Below are 19,380 nucleotides of genomic sequence, written 5' to 3'. Positions count from 1 at the left end.
CTATATACTATATACTATACTATACTATACTATACTATACTATACTATACTATACTATACTATACTATACTATACTATGCTCTACAATACTTCACTACACTATACTATACTATACTATATTATACTATATAAATACTTGAATAAATGAGTGGTCCATTGGAATAGCATAGTTACCAGTGTCAGTTCATGACTGGTAATTTATAACTGTAGTAACAAGATAAATATTACACCAATTAGTATGGGTAAACTTGTATGCAACGTGCATACGTATGAGAGAGACACAGACAGACAGACAGACAGACAGACAGACAGACAGACAGACAGACAGACAGACAGACAGGGAGAGCGAGTATGCAAGAAATGGTTTAATTTCGATAAATGATCCTAAAGGTTAAGGTCAAAGGCCAAAGTCTGGAAAGACAGACAATATGTGGGTAGACACTAATATTTAGTCTCTACATATTTAGTTTTTCAACTATGAAGTAAGATATTAATATTAACTAGATATTGCATGTCAGAGCAGTGATTTAATATGGACAGAGTGATGGACGTCGACACACAATCAGACACTTAATTGGAAATCATTACAATCATAGTTCTCCTTCAGGGGGCTAAAATAGCATTGTTCCATCAGTGACACAGAAATTCAGTATTTGATAACACCTATCCTTAATACATTTATTTACGAGGCACATACTGGTCTACGTGTAACACTGAATGAAACTATCTGGGACAGATGACAACGAGCCTAAGGTTGGTAGGTTACACGTTAATGGGGCAAGTATCAGAACATGTCTGACCTACAAGACAATGAGCAAGTCGTGGATGATATATTGACAGTCATTATTGATTGAGAATGGTTGAATCTCACTCTGAGGCATAGGGATATCACAAGAATAATTGACAAGTGTTGATATCTTTTGTATTTATGTTGACTATTGTACCCGTCGTTGTATACCATACAAACTAGCCTTTGTCCCCTTCTCTTACAGACAGGGCCCCTTTATTTACTACTCCTAGTGACTAGTAATTGCTATCACATGACGACATGATTGCTAGAAATCTGGATTCTGGATTCTACATAGTATAGCCATAGTCAATATGTTGAATACATTATTCAACGTCAAGTTCAATAACAGCATAGTTCAAAAGCTTGTGGAATAATCTGAATCTGAAAACTTCATACAGTGCTATATCAGAATGAAACATCTTAATTTCCAAACTTATCCTTGTATCAAAAGTGATCGTTAACACAGAAGCCATCAAAATATTGATTTATTTTATATGCCTTTAAGTGCTCTCAAATTCTTTCAAGCCCATCCACACCCTCCTCTGGAAAACAAATGACTATCTTTATAATATATGTCAAATTAAGCGGCCCGTTCAACACCAATTTGCATTTTATGCTATGTATATGGTATTTGCAGGATTACAGTCCCTTTATCTGTCTCCACAGCACTTTAACAATCTTACTAAAGGCAGTCACTGTTTAGGGTCGAATGACATGACCTTAAATAAAGTATTGTTCGCAAGTAATAATGGTCATGCATACAAAATCTAGCGACCCAGACCTGTTGATTGCAGTTACAACATGATATACACTAGACGTTATTTATTTGACCTTTATTTATTTTTTGTATATTTCCAAGCTTTCAAATTAAATCTCATAAATTATGTCCTTTCACTAGTGCTTCGCACTCGCTAGGAAACCCTTCGGATCGCCCTCTAGTCGTGAACTTAGCCGCAGCACCAGCTCCTGTAGGTTAGATTAGATGAATGTGGGCGTGGGTGCTTCATCAGTTTATCGCGTACTTTGTCCATATTTTGCGCACGATAAGACAATTACCAACTAGCATTTGGCTGAGATTAGAATTTGCGGTGTGGGGGGGGGGGGGGGGCTTGGGGAAATTTGGAACCATGAAAAAAAATTAGGGGTGCGAAGGCGGAGAGGGGGACATAAACTTTTTGGTGAACAAAATTAAACCTCAGAAGCTGTCGTTTACCATGTACATTTGGATATTTCTTTATAAGTAAATGATTGTGCACTACAGTTGTATAATAATGTATTGAGAATAAGATTGGGGTATTGAAAAAGAAAGTTTAAGCACTATATATATCGCTTTCAGTAATGTATATGGTTTGAAATTTTATGCTACTAAATATGCCTCCCACATGTCCTTATTTTCAAAAGAAAATTGTTCACAGCTGGTGGGGGGAGACACCCCTCCCACATTTGTAAAAAATCTCCTATTATTATGCATGGACGCTGAATTTAATTGCCACTGTCATTTTAATGTAGTGTATTATACAACTGTACATTTCTAGAATGTGGGAAGAGGGGGTACTGTATAATTACACTGGCTGCGAAACAACTTAAACAAAATTATTTTCTCCCCCCCCCCCTCTGTTAATTCTGACCGCAGCCTTTGGCCTTATCACTTTACATATATCCAGGGTATAGACATTTCACTTCACTCCTCTTCTCAGCGTCTGTTGGAGTGACTGGGGTAACTATCCATTGCGAGTAACCTTCAATTTTGTGGTATACTAGATCTAATCTTGAGTCTCCCAACAACCTCGCCTAAAACACAACCATCTGAAGTTAAACATGTTAACGGAGGTCGCGTTGGTTGCTATCTCGCTGGTACTCGTTCTAGTCACTTGGCTGACAAACAGACCTAAATTACCCAAAACCTACCCTAAAGGTCCACCTGGTTGGCCAGTTATCGGTAACTTACTACAACTTGGATCACAACCACACTTGAAGCTGACTGAATGGAGTCGACAGTACGGTAAGGACCACATTACCAACTTTATAATAGTAGCTAACAGTATTTGAAAATGATATTTTATGGCGTACTTATTACTTTCCATTTTACTGTGGTACGTTCATGGATTCAGTGCAGCCAGATGAGTACACAAACGAGTGTACTGTAACTGCACCATTTTAAAACTGTATGTAAATGTAATAACGGGTGCAAAGTTCGATGACGTTAATGTTCTGGGCCTTCGATTTCTCTTGGTAACCTGCCAAGTATGAGGTCTATGACAGCATAGGAAATGTGTAAACATGTCAAATGCAAATCAAAATGGCTGATTCACACAAGGTGCGTGACTAACGACGTCCAAGTGAAATCCTAATCTATCCAGAGATGATCTGATTTCGTGTTTTGATGCAATTTCAAACCATGAATACGTGGTTTAAGAAATCAACATTTAGAATTACATGTTACTTTGGAACTTAGTGTTTTGGGTGTTGATATCGAAATTCGAACATTCGTTTTTTTTAAATTCAATCAAAATGAAACCAAAAACACGTTTCAACGTTTTACTGGGAAGTTAAGGACACGCTTTACTCGTACTATCTGAAGTTTCTTTGAAGTTTGAAGTTTGCAGTTTGGCGCCGCTGCATTCATTTAAAATAATATCAAGGAAGAACAAAGGAAGTAGTTATACCGTCCGAATGTTACTGTGTAATCCATGTCTGGATGTAAGGAAGACAAAAGGGATGTTACTCCGATGCACTGTGGCTTGAGAATCACCGTCAGTCGGCCGGACACTTCCTTACTAGTTTATGCATGATCGAATGTTTGTCCAGTGTGATAATCTCCCAGCAGATGAGAGATAAAGCAAACTGTTAATGTAAGTGATCTCTCGCCAATTATAAGATTATGAATGTTTTAATTTAGATAAGAAGAAAAGAATGGACAAGGCGTCTTTACTTAGCCAATAGCGAAAAGAGAGAATTACATACAGCCTCAGACAGCTAGTGGTCTGAGAGATATATATAGCTGAGAGCAAAGTAACTAGGGAAAGATAAAGAAGCAGTTTTAAAACTCAGTGAATTGATCAATATCACACACAAAATAAGTTATATTGCACCACAAAAATTGATCATTCAATATAATCGATCAATGATTCAACCAAATAATAAATCAATCAATCAATCAATAAATCAACCGACCGATCAATCAATCAGCTACATGCTCGCTGCCCCCTGTGGTTCAAGTAGTGATCCCGGTACAGAAGTTGAGTCGGTACAGAAGATGTGAGAGTGATTCGAGTGCAGTTACTTGGTCTGCCAGCTGTGTGCGAAGATCAAAAAGTAACAGAAGCGTTTGAACCTGGTGTATCTACCTTCAGAACTTCGGTACTCTCGTCTCTCATGCCACACTCGATCTATGGCTTAGCTTTCCCTGGGAGCCCTGGCTTTTACTAATTAAATTGCAGCTTGGTATCAGAAAGGGCATACCTTTTGGGTTTCAATGTTTGTGAGGAGCCTCCCCGTAATGTCACCCATGGAGTTACCCCCCCCGATCCAACCTCTATCCATACAGTGGCGGTTATTTTAGGTATTCAGTTATCGTCAGCGTTATTTTTTTCAAATAATCAAATGTATTCGAATTCATTGTGATGTCATGATGTTCTTCGTTCAAATATTTTTGTGTTGTGACATAGACGAGGGTGGGGAGGGGCGCTGGCTGCGCCATTCTGTGTAAAATCATAGACAATTAAGAAGATCAGGTGACACGACAGGTCGTATGATAAAATAATAGCTAAGACCTGATCAAAACAATTGATTATTTTACAAATGAAATAATAACAACTGTAAGCATAATTTTGAGAATGCAACAAATATTCTGAGCAAAATTGAAGTAAAGCCTACCCGTGAACTTGGGAAGGTCTTTCAAACATCTTCCAGCCTAGAAAAGAATACCGTTAAGTTTTCTCATGCCTAATGAGCACAATAAACCATCCCCTGTAAAGCACATTTTGGCTGAATCGAACTATTAAACATTAAGTTCGTGTAACTCTTAACGAACACAAGGTTTATGTGTCGCTGGACTTCAGTGCGATCGACATATTCGTGCTACTATACACGAGCTTGGAACACGTGGCAATAGACTCGAGACAATGTAGCGAAAAATCAAATTTAATAAGATTTAATAAGCTTTAATAGCATTGTACATGTACATTTTTTCCCCATTCACGCGTCTCACACTGCTTTCCTTTTTTTAAATACCACTGACACTGACAGGTAAAGTTCATTTCGCTAAAATTTGAGGAGTGACTGTGATTTACAAATTATTGGCGGGGAAGGCTGATATCTATGTGTCAGTCTAACTAGTTACGCCTACTTTGAGTGGAAAGTCTATTTACGTTCACGTTCACCCATTGGTTGAAACTGAGTCATTCGACATTTAATCAGTATTCAGTTTGTATCGTAAATCACACACACCTGTTTCTGGTGTTAGACTTCATAAGACTGAGCAGCGAAGATGGCGATGCAAATTCGCATCGACGGGGAGGTTTTCGAATTGAAAACACCAGTGTCAGTTGACAGGTAACATTTTCGACACGATATCCACTGGTTAAGGAAAATGCGTAACGGTTGAAAGCAGACAGGTCATGTGGCAGAAGGACACTATTTCATCACAAGAAACTTTAGAAGATGGAAATCTTATTTGTTTAAATATTATTAAAACCAGTATTCTGACATCGTTTATTATACCTGAGATGTGATTACCTCGTACTCAAACTGGGTGGTGTTCTATTGATGTGCTATCGATTTTTTGTGCCTGTTCAAGCCCGACGAGTGATCTCTCTTTGATTCCGGCCTAGTGTCAAATGTTCCAATAATATAACAATTATGTGTTCTAGTACTTAATTGCTACACTTTTTGAATACAGTGTATGTGTTCAGAAAGAAAACTAGAACGGATGTTTTCAGAGTTAGAACATATATATTGTCTTTATTTGAACACATAACTTATGTTCAAATAGAACGCTTTTGACGCATCGGCCCACTATTTGAACACAGAGTATGTGTTAAGAGCAAGTACACTGAATTCATGTGTTCTGGAAACCAGAGCAAAGTAAACACATGCGACGCGTCCTAAGCTTCAACATGTTTAGAGTGTAGGGAACTCCCCGTAGAAGCTCTGGAGGTTTTCATTCTTAAAGCCAATTTTAGGCTAATGAGCCCTTTAACTTCTGGCAATAACTATTCCTTACACATAGGGAGAGTTGGGGAGTTTCTTTACATTGGTAGTCTTTTAATGCAATGTTTAGACTATCTTGGCAATAATTTCTCATGTTTAAAAGACTGTATTGTCTAACATTAAGTAGTTCTAATCTATCCTACGAAACTTGTTGTTTTATGTAGTTTTATAATATGTCGGGCTATGATTCGTTCTGCTTCGAGTCCAACCCAAACTTTGTGGAAACAATGCCATGAGGTGCATTTTAATCTGATTAAGGGCACTTATACCTGCATGCATGTAACTTTACTAACATTTGTCGTTAATGTCTTTCAGGAGCTGTATTCGGCTTGAGCCTGTTTCGGAAACGTGTCGTGGTCTTAAATTCCTACAAAGTATTATCAGAAGCTTTCGTTGACAGAAAGACTGACTTTGCAGGTCGTCCACGTGATTTTGTAACATTCGAGATTGCAACAATGGGGTGTAAAAATATCACCTTTATGGGTTATAATGAATTATTGAAAGTGTTGCGGAAGAGTGTACTAACTGCCTTACGTATGCACGGTACAGAGAGGTGGAGTGAGGTCATAACAATTCAAGTAGACAAACTGATTGGTAAGTTCAGGCCTATTACAGTAATTTTTTGTGATGTGATTTTTTACTAGATTTTTGTGTTAAGTGTCACAAGAGACTCTCAACTAGTAATCGATACAAAACAAAATAGACAAAATTTTCTGATCTGTAGTTTATTTTATTCGAGACTATGTAATTAACTTGTTTAGACTTTATCATTTATAAATGCCATAACAATCATACCTACTGACAATCATTGGTGAAACAGTCCCTTGTTATATACAAATGGGATTCCAACCTCCCTATAATATAAATGCAATCGTAAATGTATATTCACTGTACCATTTGTAGCTGTGTTTTACGGCTTTTGTCGTTATATTTAGTTAATTTTATGCATAACAATCAAAGACCTGTTGGAAAAAAAAACACTTGGCATTTGTCATTAGTGATAGTAATATATATATCGCCATCAATGCTAATTTTAGATCTGCTGTGATCAGAATGCCGTGAACTCAGTAATGGATAAGTAAAACTGGATTTCAATATTATGAGACTGAAGTCCACAATATAAAACTAACTTAAATTCGCACGCGCGCACGCACACACACACAGGGCCACTACATACAAAGGGATACAAAATACACAAACATTGAAAAATCATACAGAGCTAAACAGATGGCTTGAAGTACTTTATATTTAAAGCTAAATTGCTTTTATAAATGACATCCAAGTATTCCATGATGATAATCATAGTTATTTTATAATACAAATAGTCCATGGGCCAGAGGGGGTTACCTTCGATTTTTCAGAAATTGTCGATTTCAAGCCTTGGCATTTTTTATACCTGGGCATATGTATGACAAACATTATATCGTTAGAAAGACAGCCTTCTCTTCTTTCCAAATATATAATGGATAATAAATTAAAGTTCTTGCTTGTTGTAGTATAGAAGACAATATGTTACCCCTATCCTCAACCTTTCGAGGTCATTCTTTGCAGGGTATGTATTTCGAAAGCGAGGCCGAACAGGTAGTGCGTCCCAAAATAGTCCCTATTAACATTTTGTTTCTCATTCAGTAGACGCCATTGAAAAACAAAACATACCTGTGTTGGAGGTTTGGGGCTGTACGGTAACCCCCTCTGGCCCAGGGACTAAAAGTCATATATGATATTGTGCAATATAACCTTTCTTATCTGACTAAGCAGTCAGCTGTATGTAGCTTTCTGATTATCTCTGTTGTCTCCCATGTTCATTTCTACAGATAGGTTTTCGGGAAGAGGAGACTCTGCCTTTGACCCTGATATGTCATTGTGTTTGGTTGCCTTCAATACTGTATCTGAACTAACTCAAAGGCAGACCTATGAAGAGGATGACCAAGAATTTATTGACTTTATGGATGTGAATAGAGAGATCTTTATTCATCTTGTTGAAGCAAGTCCTGTTGGTAAGCTTATTATTATATATGTAAATTGATAACTTTTTATATAGGTGTGCGCTCATACTAGTATACAACGACGGGATGACTTGTATTAACTAGGTCAACGTGACACACTGGTAGCCCAGCGATGCAACTAGCCGTTTAACGATTTGGTGTGGTCACAGCAGAAGACATTACAAAGATAATTCTAAAAAACACAACACTGCTCATGTGTCACTGAATGGTCGTCCATTGTTATAAAATGGAAGTGTCAATCAAAACTAACATCAACAACGTCGTCTGACTTTTTAAGTTTTGATCAATTGGAGTCACGATGTTTCGTCTATACTGCGACTTGTAAATTACCTGCAAATGCGACCTTCAAAATTGCCGGTAAATTTGAAATTTCACACAAATTTGATAGGTTTGTTGTTGTTGTACATGACTATATCGGCAAGCCTTCGATTTCGACACAGTTTGCCCTTTACTCGTTTTTCTTTGGCTACTCCCGTTTGCCCCTGACATTGGTGATTTTAAAGATTTTAGTTCATCGTCTCTCCTCAAATCATGACAGTTTGACCGAGTACCTACACAGCGTAGAACCACCGGTTCTAGTATGAGTAAACGACATGTAACTCGTTTCTTTTCGCCAGCTCGTAAGCCAGGTACGAGAACAACCCGTTATCGCAACAAGACAAAGGGCGACGTTTCAAATGTGGTAACTTGAAAAGTTCAATCGTCACAGTCTGGAAAATCTAAAGAATGGAAAATTGGCACAATGGCTTAAACAATTTGAGTGGATGAACATCCATACCATTGAAGACAGCAAGTACCTAATATAGATGGCAGTTTTTACAGAGCATGGTGTCGATATTGTAAATTCTGGAAAGAGAAATCTGATTTCGCTTTGGAACGGGAAAATTAGTTGAAAAACAAACGAACGTTAATGGAACACTCCAATTCGGTGACACACGTTCGAGTGTTCGAATTCAATATTTAGCGAAACCAGCGGTGGCCAGTCCCTTGGTGAAAGTCCTTTGTATAACTAGTACTTAAAGGGGGTCCTACTAATTACTGCCCGGGACTGCCCGGGAGATACAAGAAGTGCCCGGGAGCAAACTGGAGGCCAAATGGCACTCAAAAGTCGATATTTATGTGCATTGGCCCACTTCGAATATATATTGACCAAAGTTTAGTGGATTGCTGCTTTTCCAGTCTTAAATTTTCTAACGTGTTACAGACATTGCATATTGGGCCTTATGGCTACCTCATATATTACTGCCCGGGACACATCTGGCCTGCCCGGGCCAAATTTAGTCGTCTAACCGCTTAAAGGGTGATAACAAAATAGCAGATTCAAACGAAAATAAAGATAAATGTTGCCTATCTGATCACCAAACAAGAACTTCCATTTTCACTATTTCTGAGTTATTGCTACTGCTCAGAAAAAAATAGCATCGGTATTAAATCCAACCTATGATAACACTCACAAATGCTCATCAGAGATAATCGGGACAATTGCTTGACGAATCAGGAATGACTTACTAGTAGCTAATGATATCAGAAACGAAGCTCATATAAATATATTTCTATTTTGATTGACGGCGACAATAATAGAGCTATGCAGGAATGTGAAATAGTCTACATGCGATGAGTAGACATACCGACTTGTAAACTCGTGGTGAAATTAGAGGGACAGAATGAATTGTTTTTCAATCTCGGTAGAAACAGGAATGTATACCCAGGGATGAAGTAAGGCAATAATACCGTATCTCTTCACTGCATTAAAGTTGTTAAACTGTAACGATGCTTACCATGAAGTATGTAAACTTTCTGATACGTAATAGCAATGTTATGAGGGTTTGAATTTCGTTTGCCAGGGAAACGGGTGTACATATCCTGGGTATGAAGGGATCACGAAAGCCGAGTGAAGTCGAGGATGGCAAGCTTTCCTGTGCTGAGAATAGGAAACATGCAATATTTGTGACAACTAACGTTCACAGGGACTTGAAAAATAACAGATATAGAGCTTGCAAGCTTCTTGCATAAATCATGAAATTTCAAGACTACCCTTACGGGAAGGCATTCAGTTTAAATCTGGGACACAATAGACTTGATTTGACACCATCACCACCCCGTAAATACTGATGACACCATTAGAAACATGATTACCATATACTCATCGTGCCATCTCTTTCTATCCTCGAAGGAAAGAAATGTTCGAACTATTGGTTAAACCTTGTAGTTTGCAAAATTGTACACTTCATTTACCTACCATTATACATTTAATTATGAGGCAGTCAATAGCCAGGAAAATGTGTGTGTCTGCCAAAATATCTCTGAATATGTAAATTAAAGTGTAGGTAATATAGCCATCCAGTTGTATAATAATATATTGACTCGAGTAAAATTAGGGTACTGAAAACAATTTGCAAGGACTATATGGCTTTCGATAATGTGTATGGTTTGAAATTTTATGCCATTTAATGGCCTCCTACTTGTCATTTTGTCACCTTCCCCATTAGCGATCATGGGGGATGCTGTTTTAGCCCAGAATCAAGAATTAGATTGAAAGATAAAACCCTGCTGACTAAGTATCTCAAAATACAGCCCAATGCGAGACCCTTTTTTATAAAATCCACATAAATTTGTCAAGAAATCTCTCATTGTTATATATGGATGCTGAAATTGGTTTCCATTGTAAGTTTAATGTAGTGTACCTGTACATCTCTGAAGTGGAGAGGGGAGGGGGGGTACTGTATAATTACACATTAAAATATGTGGGGTTGCCTGGGTTCATTTGGGGGGCATGACATTTTTTGAGAGTGCGAAGGATGGGCTGCGAAAAATCTTTTGACCAAAATAATTTCTCCCGAGGCCCGTCTCCCTGTCGTAAATTCTGACTCCAGCCTTATTCTAGTGTAAAATTGAAATACAGACTGTGGACGCACGGAACCTGTTACAAACAAAGAAAGTAAACAAATGAATGGGCTCAACAACTCATGGCACAGCATGTTGGAACAGCAGAGACTTGTATTTCATGGTTTGATAAGAACAGTTTTATGGCCTCTTTATGTGTGCATTATTAAGGATAAAATGCCAGGGAGACTTCTAATTTGTTTGTGAACGTGAGCTATTATGTGGAAGAGACCATACAGCTGTTCTTATCAAATGCTGAAGCGTAATATAAATCTCTGTACTTCCGACATGCTGTGCCAATTTTCCGTAATCCAATTCAATTACTTTCTTTGTTTGTAACATGTTCTGTTCGACCATGGTCTGATGTCGGCAGCTGTAGTCTACATATTCACATTCTCGCCGTTGGTGGTGTTTTTACAATGGGACTCACATACACGCTTAGCGTTCTGATTAGATATTGTCTTTTGTTTACTTTCAGACTTTGCCAAATGGTTAAGGCCATTTGCCGCATCACGACTTGATAGATTAAAGAAAGCAGCAATCTGGCGTTATAAGTATATGGAAAGCAGGTTGAGAATACGTAAGGGAGGACTTGACAGAGAAAACCCACGTGATGTGATTGACATGATTTTGATAGCCCAAGAAGACTTCCAGAAAACCCATACAACTGACACATCAACAGAGGTCTTTGATGATACAGTTACTGCTCAAATGTTGCTGGACATTTTGAGTGCAGGTAAATTGGTGACTTTTGAATTCACGGGAACGCGAGGATTCCTTTAAATGTTATTAGTTCGTTTGCGGTTTTTTCAATAAGCATAGTCTAAGATTGTTTACCTGTATACCTAGTCCTGCTTGCATACGGGGTAATTCGGGACTCGATTCTGACATTTGTCCGTTGAGGGTCGTGTCAGTAAATTAAACCCGTGCACCGTCTCCCCCCCCCCAGAAGTTCTGGATTTTTTTTACTCTTGAAGCCCATTTTAGGCTATTCAGACAATTCCATGCAATAACTTCAAAGCTTTACAAGGCAGCACCATCAAGTATCAAAAACTATTACTTGTAACTTACATACATACATAGAGTTTGGGAGTTTCTATGGTCGTGATCTTATTACCAGGCATAGACATATTCACTTTTTGGATGTAAATCCACTTTCCCAGTGATCTCTCTTGTCATCATTGCAATATACATCATCAATTGCGCGTGTTATGAAGGTTTACCCACTTGCCTACTGAACAAAGTTGTTATCTTTTCAAAATATACTTACATTTGCTTTTGCTAGGGGCCTTATCATAATAGCTCAGGACAGATGTGTTGATATTTTTGAAAAGTTTCTTCAGATTGACAGCACTAGAAACATATCCACCGATTTATTGCAATTCCACCAAGTAACTCAGATATAACTGTTCGAACAAAATGGAGATTTTTATATCTGATTTGCCTATCAGTGAAGAAACCATCGTGGCAAAATAATCCTTCACCCACACATTCCCAGGAACATTCCCACCAAAGTTCACCCCAATCAGTCCTGTAGTTTTTGAGTTTAAAATTTGTTTTACAAAAACTCGCATATTTTGACCCAAATCATACATCTGTGTAGGTTTATCAACTTCCCATCTACACGCCCATGGTAATATCTAAATCACATACAAAGGCAAACATCCACCCCCACCCACACCCCCCCCCCACACACACACACACATTTTACAATGCCTGTAGCACTACTGAACCTCAGTTCAGTTGTGCGCAAGAGTAATGAGAAAGATTCCAATGTCTATGATTTTATATTCATGTTCAAAGTTACCTTAGTTACTACACAGATTAAGTTTCATTTGAAGTTACTTCTATTTAATAGTTACTAATCTCTTTTATGATTTCTGATAGGGTCTGAAACGATGGTGACAGCCACAAAGTGGTTTTTGATAGACCTAATACTGCATCCTGAAAAACAGAAGAAAATCCACCAAGAAATCGATGAAGTCGTTGGTGTTGATCGTCGTCCAGTGTATGCTGATCACGACAATTTACCTTATCTAAAGGCTGCTATGTACGAATCTTTGCGTTTACACTCAATAGTACCTCTAAGTGTATTCCATCGTACACTGTGCACCACATCTGTCAATGGATGTCACATTCCTGATGACACACTCATCATCCCAAATCATTGGGCGATAGATCACGACCCAGATGTTTTCAAAGATCCGTATGTTTACAGACCAGAGCGATTTATTGATCCCAACACGGGTAGATGTGCCTCTTTTAATGAGATGAATTTTACACCGTTTGGTATGGGTAAACGTGTATGCATTGGTGAAATGTTGGCAAAAGTGGAGTATTTCTTGATTGCTGCTAATTTACTGCATCAATTCAATGTAGCAGTGTCTACGAGCCATGGAAAGCCTTCCACGGAAGGTGAACTTGGTTTGACTTATTGTCCACACCCTTTCAAAATGACAGTTAAAAGTAGAAATGTACGCAAATAGCATGACCAGTTAATGAGCAAAATGTTGATTATTTTATTGCCTGTGATTGTGAAATCTCTATCGAGTCAAAAAGGCATCATCCCTAGATTATTAAAACGTTTACCCAGTGGCTGGACAATCACTGCAACCAATAAGTGCATTGTAATGAATATAAAAAGAAGTGCTCCAAAATGAGGTAACATGACATCACTGATCATCATACATGAAATTAACCCATACCTTTACTCATTGTTTACTTGCATCAGTAACATCAATATCAACCCCTGGTTAAAGATAGAGTCATGTGTAAGATATAGTACAAAGAGAAGACAATACCTTGACAATAGAAGTGAAATATCGTGTGATTGTGCATTTGGGATTGGCAGAAAAACAACTGGGTCAGAAATGTAAATCTTTTTAATTAATATGTATGTATGTATGTATGTATGTATGTATGTATGTATGTATGTATGTATGTAGAGCAGGTAAACGCCAATATCCTTTTGCTTTCTTTGTTAACCTGTGCAAGGCTTTCGACGGTGTATGGCGGGATGGAATGCTACATAAATTACTTAAATCAGGTGCCACAGGAATATTATATCGCCTGATTCGATCAATGTATTCTGAAACACATTATGCCATCAAAGCTACTCACGGTTGTACTAACACTTTTCCATCTTCACTTGGTGTTAAACAGGGGTGTAATGTAAGGCCACTCTTGTTTAATATTTTTATAAATGATCTATCACATAAAATTTACTCTAGTAATTAAAGTTAATACTAATAAGACAAAAGTTATTACTTTCAATAAGCTAGGCCGAATGATTGACAATGATTTCTATTTGCTATTTAATGAGTGATTTGTTTTAATCAACTGGCTGTCTTCTGACATTTTTATCCTTCGTGTTTGAAAGTACTTTTAACCAGCAAGCAATTTTTAAAGTCATTTGTGCCCTTTCGTTTGTGACATTATATTGTACAATGCGCTGAGACGTAAGAATTTAAGAATTTAAGAATTAAATATTAATTTCTACCTAGATGGAGAAAAGGTACAAATCGTACCATCCTATATCTACGTGGGAAATATCTTTCAAAGTAGCAACTGAAAATAGTGTAGATAAGTTACATAACTATTGTAAGAAATGGAGACTTAAAGTTAAAACTAATAGGACAAAAGTTATTATTTTCAATAAGCTAGGCCGAATGATTGACAGTGATTTCTACGTAGGTGGAGAAAAGGTACAAATCGTACCATCCTTTACCTACTTTGGAAGTATCTTTCAAATTAGCGGTGAATTTGAACTTACAATTGCAAATTTAGTTATGAAACCACAGCGTGTATTAGGTGCACTGTACTATCTATATATAATCATACAATATCTCCAAAAACAGCTCTTCAAATCTTCAGGCGCACAGTCGTGTCTATTCTAAGGTATGGTTTAGACGTTTTGGGAGATATACTTAAACTATACAAGTCAAAACACTGTGAAGAACTTGATAATTGAGTTTTTATATCAAACATTTGTTTAGTGATAAACACCCTTCTGAACAAATACATTCTACATTTTGCAAACGAGTGTTGGGTGTACACAAAAAGTCAAATAATATTGCCTCAAAAGCTGAATGAATTGGAGAGTTATCCAGTCATTATAGAAATCTGTAAACAAATGTTAAATTATGAAAACAGATTAAGAAATGGAGAATGCAGTAACCTTGTAGAATATGCTTTCAACTCTAAAAAGAAAAGTCATGGTAACACATGGACGTCCTTAACTGAGCTTAATAGTGATGCTGATGTAGCAAATCTCAGTAGTCAATTGAAAACATTTATATCGATAGTATGTGGTTACCATTAAAAAAACTAACAACAACAAATGACGTACATATAACAAGTTTAAAACAAATTATGAATTTGAACTATATCGAGAACAAGTAAATAATGTTTCCCACAGAATTTACCCATCGAAAGACTACGATACCAAGGAATTCCCCAAGATGATAGAATATGTTAACTATGTAATACTAAAACTATTGGTGATCATATCCATGCTATAATGGATTTTAACAACACGTCTGTAATTCAAATTAGCCATTTTCAAAGAACTATTGAAAGTTATGATCAAAAGTTTTCTAAATTATCTAAAAAGAGTGTTTCTTTTGACTAATGATATTTTCACCAATAGCTTTGGAAAATTCTCTAAATCATTATCAGTAATCGTTGTATTCAATACTGTAGTTTAGTGTTTTTTTAATAACATACTTTTTTTTCTTGTTTCTGTATGTTTTTGACCCTAGATGATGTATCTTTACATTATTTCATGTCAAATAAAATATGCTTTACTATACTGCAGTTTACTACAGTGTACTGTACAGAACTGTACTGTACTTTACTATGCTATGCTATGTTACGCAATACCACGCTATACTATACTATACTATACTATACTATACTATACTATACTATACTATACTATACTATACTACACTATACCATACTATGCTATGTTATGCTATGCTATACTGTATACTATACTATACTATACTATACTATACTATACTATACTATACTATACTATACTATACTATGTAAATGCTTGAATAAATGAGTGGTCCATTGGAATAGCATAAGTTACCAGTGTCAGTTCATGACTGGTAATTTATAACTGTAGTAAGAAGATAAATATTACACCAATTAGTATGGGTAAAAGTGTATGCATTAGCAAAATGCTTTTTGATACAGAGACAGACAGACAGCCAGACAGACAGACAGACAGACAGACAGACAGACAGACAGACAGACAGACAGACAGACAGACAGACATACAGACAGACAGACAGACAGACAGACAGACAGACAGACAGAGACAGACAGGGAGAACGAGTATGCAAGAAATGGCTTAATGTAATATGAACAGAGTGGTGGACGTCGACACACAATCAGACACTTAAATGGAACTCATTGCAATTATAGTTCTCCTTCAGAGGGCTAAAATGGCATTGTTCCATCAGTGACACAGAAAATCAGTATTTGATAACACCTATCCTTCATTACCTGTTTTCACTTTAATTTGAGCTCCTAAAGAATTTCATTAGATGTATGCTGCAAGAGTCATTACTCTTACTAAAAAGGCCGGGGTCAGAATTTATGACGAGGAGCCTTAGGAGAAATTGGAGGGGGGGGGGGCATGACAATAATTGAGGGTTCAAAGGCGGCCATAAAAAATTTGATGGTCTGAAGGGGCGGGGATATTTTGCTCACCATTTGAACCAAATTAAATCTCAGGAGCGGCCATTTACCGAGTAAATAAATTAGATCATCGTGGCTTTGCTGACTTGTTTGAACATTCAAACCTTAGGAGCAGACGTTTACCAAAGTTGCAGTTTGCAAAATTGTACACTTCATCTACCTGCCATACATGTCACAATGAGTAGTCAATAGCCAAGCAAATGTGTGTCTGCCATTAAATGACCTCATACATGTCCTTGTTTATTATAAGTGCTTACTGAGGGAGGGGGACTCCCCACTATATGGGCGGTGCTGTTTCTGCCCAAAGTTAAGATCGAGAGATAAAAACCATGCTTCCTATGTGTCCCAAGTATCTCCAAGTACAGCCCAATGTGAGACCTTTTTCACAAAACCCACATATATTTGTGAAGAAATAGTGTTCCATTACACCCAGCACAGCGTTAAGATATAATGTGCCTAAGGTATAGATTCCCCCAAATTATAAAGTCAAAGTCAAATCTCTTCAAACTTTGCCAAATGAAATGCTGTTCACGTTCTGGAAAACAAATGAGGAGCTTTACATCTGGAAGGGGGTGCCTATTACACATGACTAAAGTCATAATAGAGTGAGAATTATTTGGGCAACAGCTGCAGTTTACAGAGGTGTGAAACTCCTAACATTGTTTGCGTCACAGAATGCCTTGCCCAAGTTTACAACAGACCATCGTCTGCCACATTTGCCAATCTTATGAATATGTTAGAGGGGCTTAGTAAGGCAGGGTTCATGAAGATGACCGTTCTCTGTCAACTAAGCATACAGAAATGCACTGAAGATAAAGCAGTCTCACCTTCGTTCCGCTTAATACATTTATTTACTAGGCACATACTGGTCTACGTGTAAAACTGAATGAAACTATCTGGGACAGGTGACAATGAGCCTAAGGTTGGTAGGTTACACGTTAATGGGGCAAGTATCAGAACATGTCTGACCTACAAGACAATGAGCAAGTCGTTGATGATATATTGACAGTCATTATTGATTGAGAATGGTTGAATCGCACTCTGAGGCATAGTAATGTCACAAGAATAATTGACAAGTGTTTGATAATTTTAGGCTTAACCCTTGTGTAGTTATGTTGACTATTGTACCCGTCGTTGTATACCATACAGACTCTGTCCCCTTCTCTTACAGACAGGGCCCCTTTATTTACTACTCCTAGTGACTGGTTATTGCTATGACATGACATGATTGCTAGAAATCTACAATGTAGATTCTGGATTCTACATAGTATAGCCTTAGTCAAATATAACCAGTAAATGTACAAGATTAAATACTAAAGACTCGTTTAATACCACAAATAGTATAGAAAGACACTTTTATAATTTTAAAAAGTGTGCATTTCGGTGAACCAACCCTACTTTATGGTGCCAAACTTAAACATTTTCGGTAGAAGGATGCGAGTTAAAATCTATCACCGTATCTGTGTGTATTCATAGCATTTCGTATGTTGTTGTTCAGGCTGTTCGTCACTCTCTGAACAAGTTGATGACAATGTCATACATGACGTACTACCAGTTAAATTGTCAGTGTTTTAACCGTTTATGACGAACTACCTTAAATTCAGGAATTTCAGGTGAAATTGATAGTCTATAGTTGAGCAGTGAATATGGTGTCATTAGATAGATCTCGGCGAGAATAGTGCAATACAGGTTATTGTTTGTAAACTGGAGTTTCCATTCATGCGATACAGTATTTCAAAGTCGTAATTATTGGTTGACATTACAAAGCATGGGTGAATAGGAAGGAAAAGGCTGACATCAATGAACAGTGAAATTGGTGGAGACATCAATAGAAATATGTTATATCTTTGCTATTTCTCAAAGCATTTGCCCCAAGTTTTCAATGAATGACGTCTAAAATATGATCTACTGAATAACATCATGTAAAATTTGCCCATGTGACCCCGTTGCCATGGAAATATGATTGTAAAATAATATGTTGTATACATTATTCAACGTCAAGTTCAATAACAGCATAATTCAAAAGCTTGTGGAGTAATCTGAATCTGAAAACTTCATACAGTGCTATATCAGAATAAAACATCTTAATTTCCAAACTTATCCTTGTATCAAGAGTGGTCGTTACCACAGAAGCCATCAAAACTTGATTTATTTTATATGCCTTTAAGTGCTCTCAAATACTTTTAAGCCCTTCCATATCCTCCTCCTGAAAACAAATCCGAGAACAAGTGAACTTCAGGATAGGTACTGCACCTTGGTTAAAATAATTAAACTCAAAATCGATTGATCTGAAATTTGGAGGAAAGCATTTCGGGATATGTAGGTTTTAAAAGATGTGTTCTTGACACGATGAATCCATCAATAATATGCAAATTAGAACTATGAAAATGTATTTTTGTCAAAAACATCTTTAATTCCAAATTCATTGAGCAGATTGGGCTGAAGTTTAATTGGGATGTAAAGATGAAGAAATAGCAAGCATATAATGCTCTCACAGCAGCGATATACAAATTTGGTGTATGACGACACCCTTAGCAAATAACAAAATGCGAGTATATTTTGCTAAAGCTACATCAGCTGGTTTGCGAGTGAGTAAACATTCAAAGATGTTTGCAAATATCATTAGCAACCATGACTACGTCCATACCAACAACCATGTGATGGTGCATTTGAACACATATTGCCTGGCCATGAGGGCTATAGCATCCGTTTATTACACACGAGGGACTGTGAGTTACCAGAGTCACATGCTATTTCCCTCGGCCAAAGGCCAAAGGC

General features: G+C 37.2%; 1 protein-coding gene across 1 annotated transcript; it reads left to right on the top strand.

Moving 5' to 3' along the window:
* Window positions 1-2,608: 2,608 nt before the first annotated feature.
* Window positions 2,609-13,744, top strand: LOC144433101 (steroid 17-alpha-hydroxylase/17,20 lyase-like). The gene is made up of 5 exons (XM_078121409.1): window positions 2,609-2,792; window positions 6,317-6,595; window positions 7,816-7,998; window positions 11,369-11,626; window positions 12,778-13,744. Exons 1-5 carry the CDS (start codon window positions 2,609-2,611, stop codon window positions 13,374-13,376), a joined length of 1,503 nt encoding a protein of 500 aa, XP_077977535.1. The 3' UTR covers window positions 13,377-13,744.
* The last annotated feature ends 5,636 nt before the right edge of the window (window positions 13,745-19,380 follow it).

This window comes from Glandiceps talaboti, chromosome 3 (assembly GCF_964340395.1).
Source record: "Glandiceps talaboti chromosome 3, keGlaTala1.1, whole genome shotgun sequence".
Classification (NCBI taxonomy): Eukaryota; Metazoa; Hemichordata; class Enteropneusta; family Spengelidae; genus Glandiceps; species Glandiceps talaboti.
This window is presented reverse-complemented; position numbering and strand designations above follow the sequence as displayed.

Excerpts from the sequence above, each read along its gene's own strand:
- LOC144433101 (XM_078121409.1), top strand. The coding sequence starts at position 2,609 with ATGTTAACGGAGGTCGCGTTGGTTGCTATCTCGCTGGTACTCGTTCTA. Across the intron at positions 2,793-6,316 it reads TGAATGGAGTCGACAGTACG|GAGCTGTATTCGGCTTGAGC; the intron begins GTAAGGACCACA and ends AATGTCTTTCAG. Across the intron at positions 7,999-11,368 it reads TGTTGAAGCAAGTCCTGTTG|ACTTTGCCAAATGGTTAAGG; the intron begins GTAAGCTTATTA and ends GTTTACTTTCAG.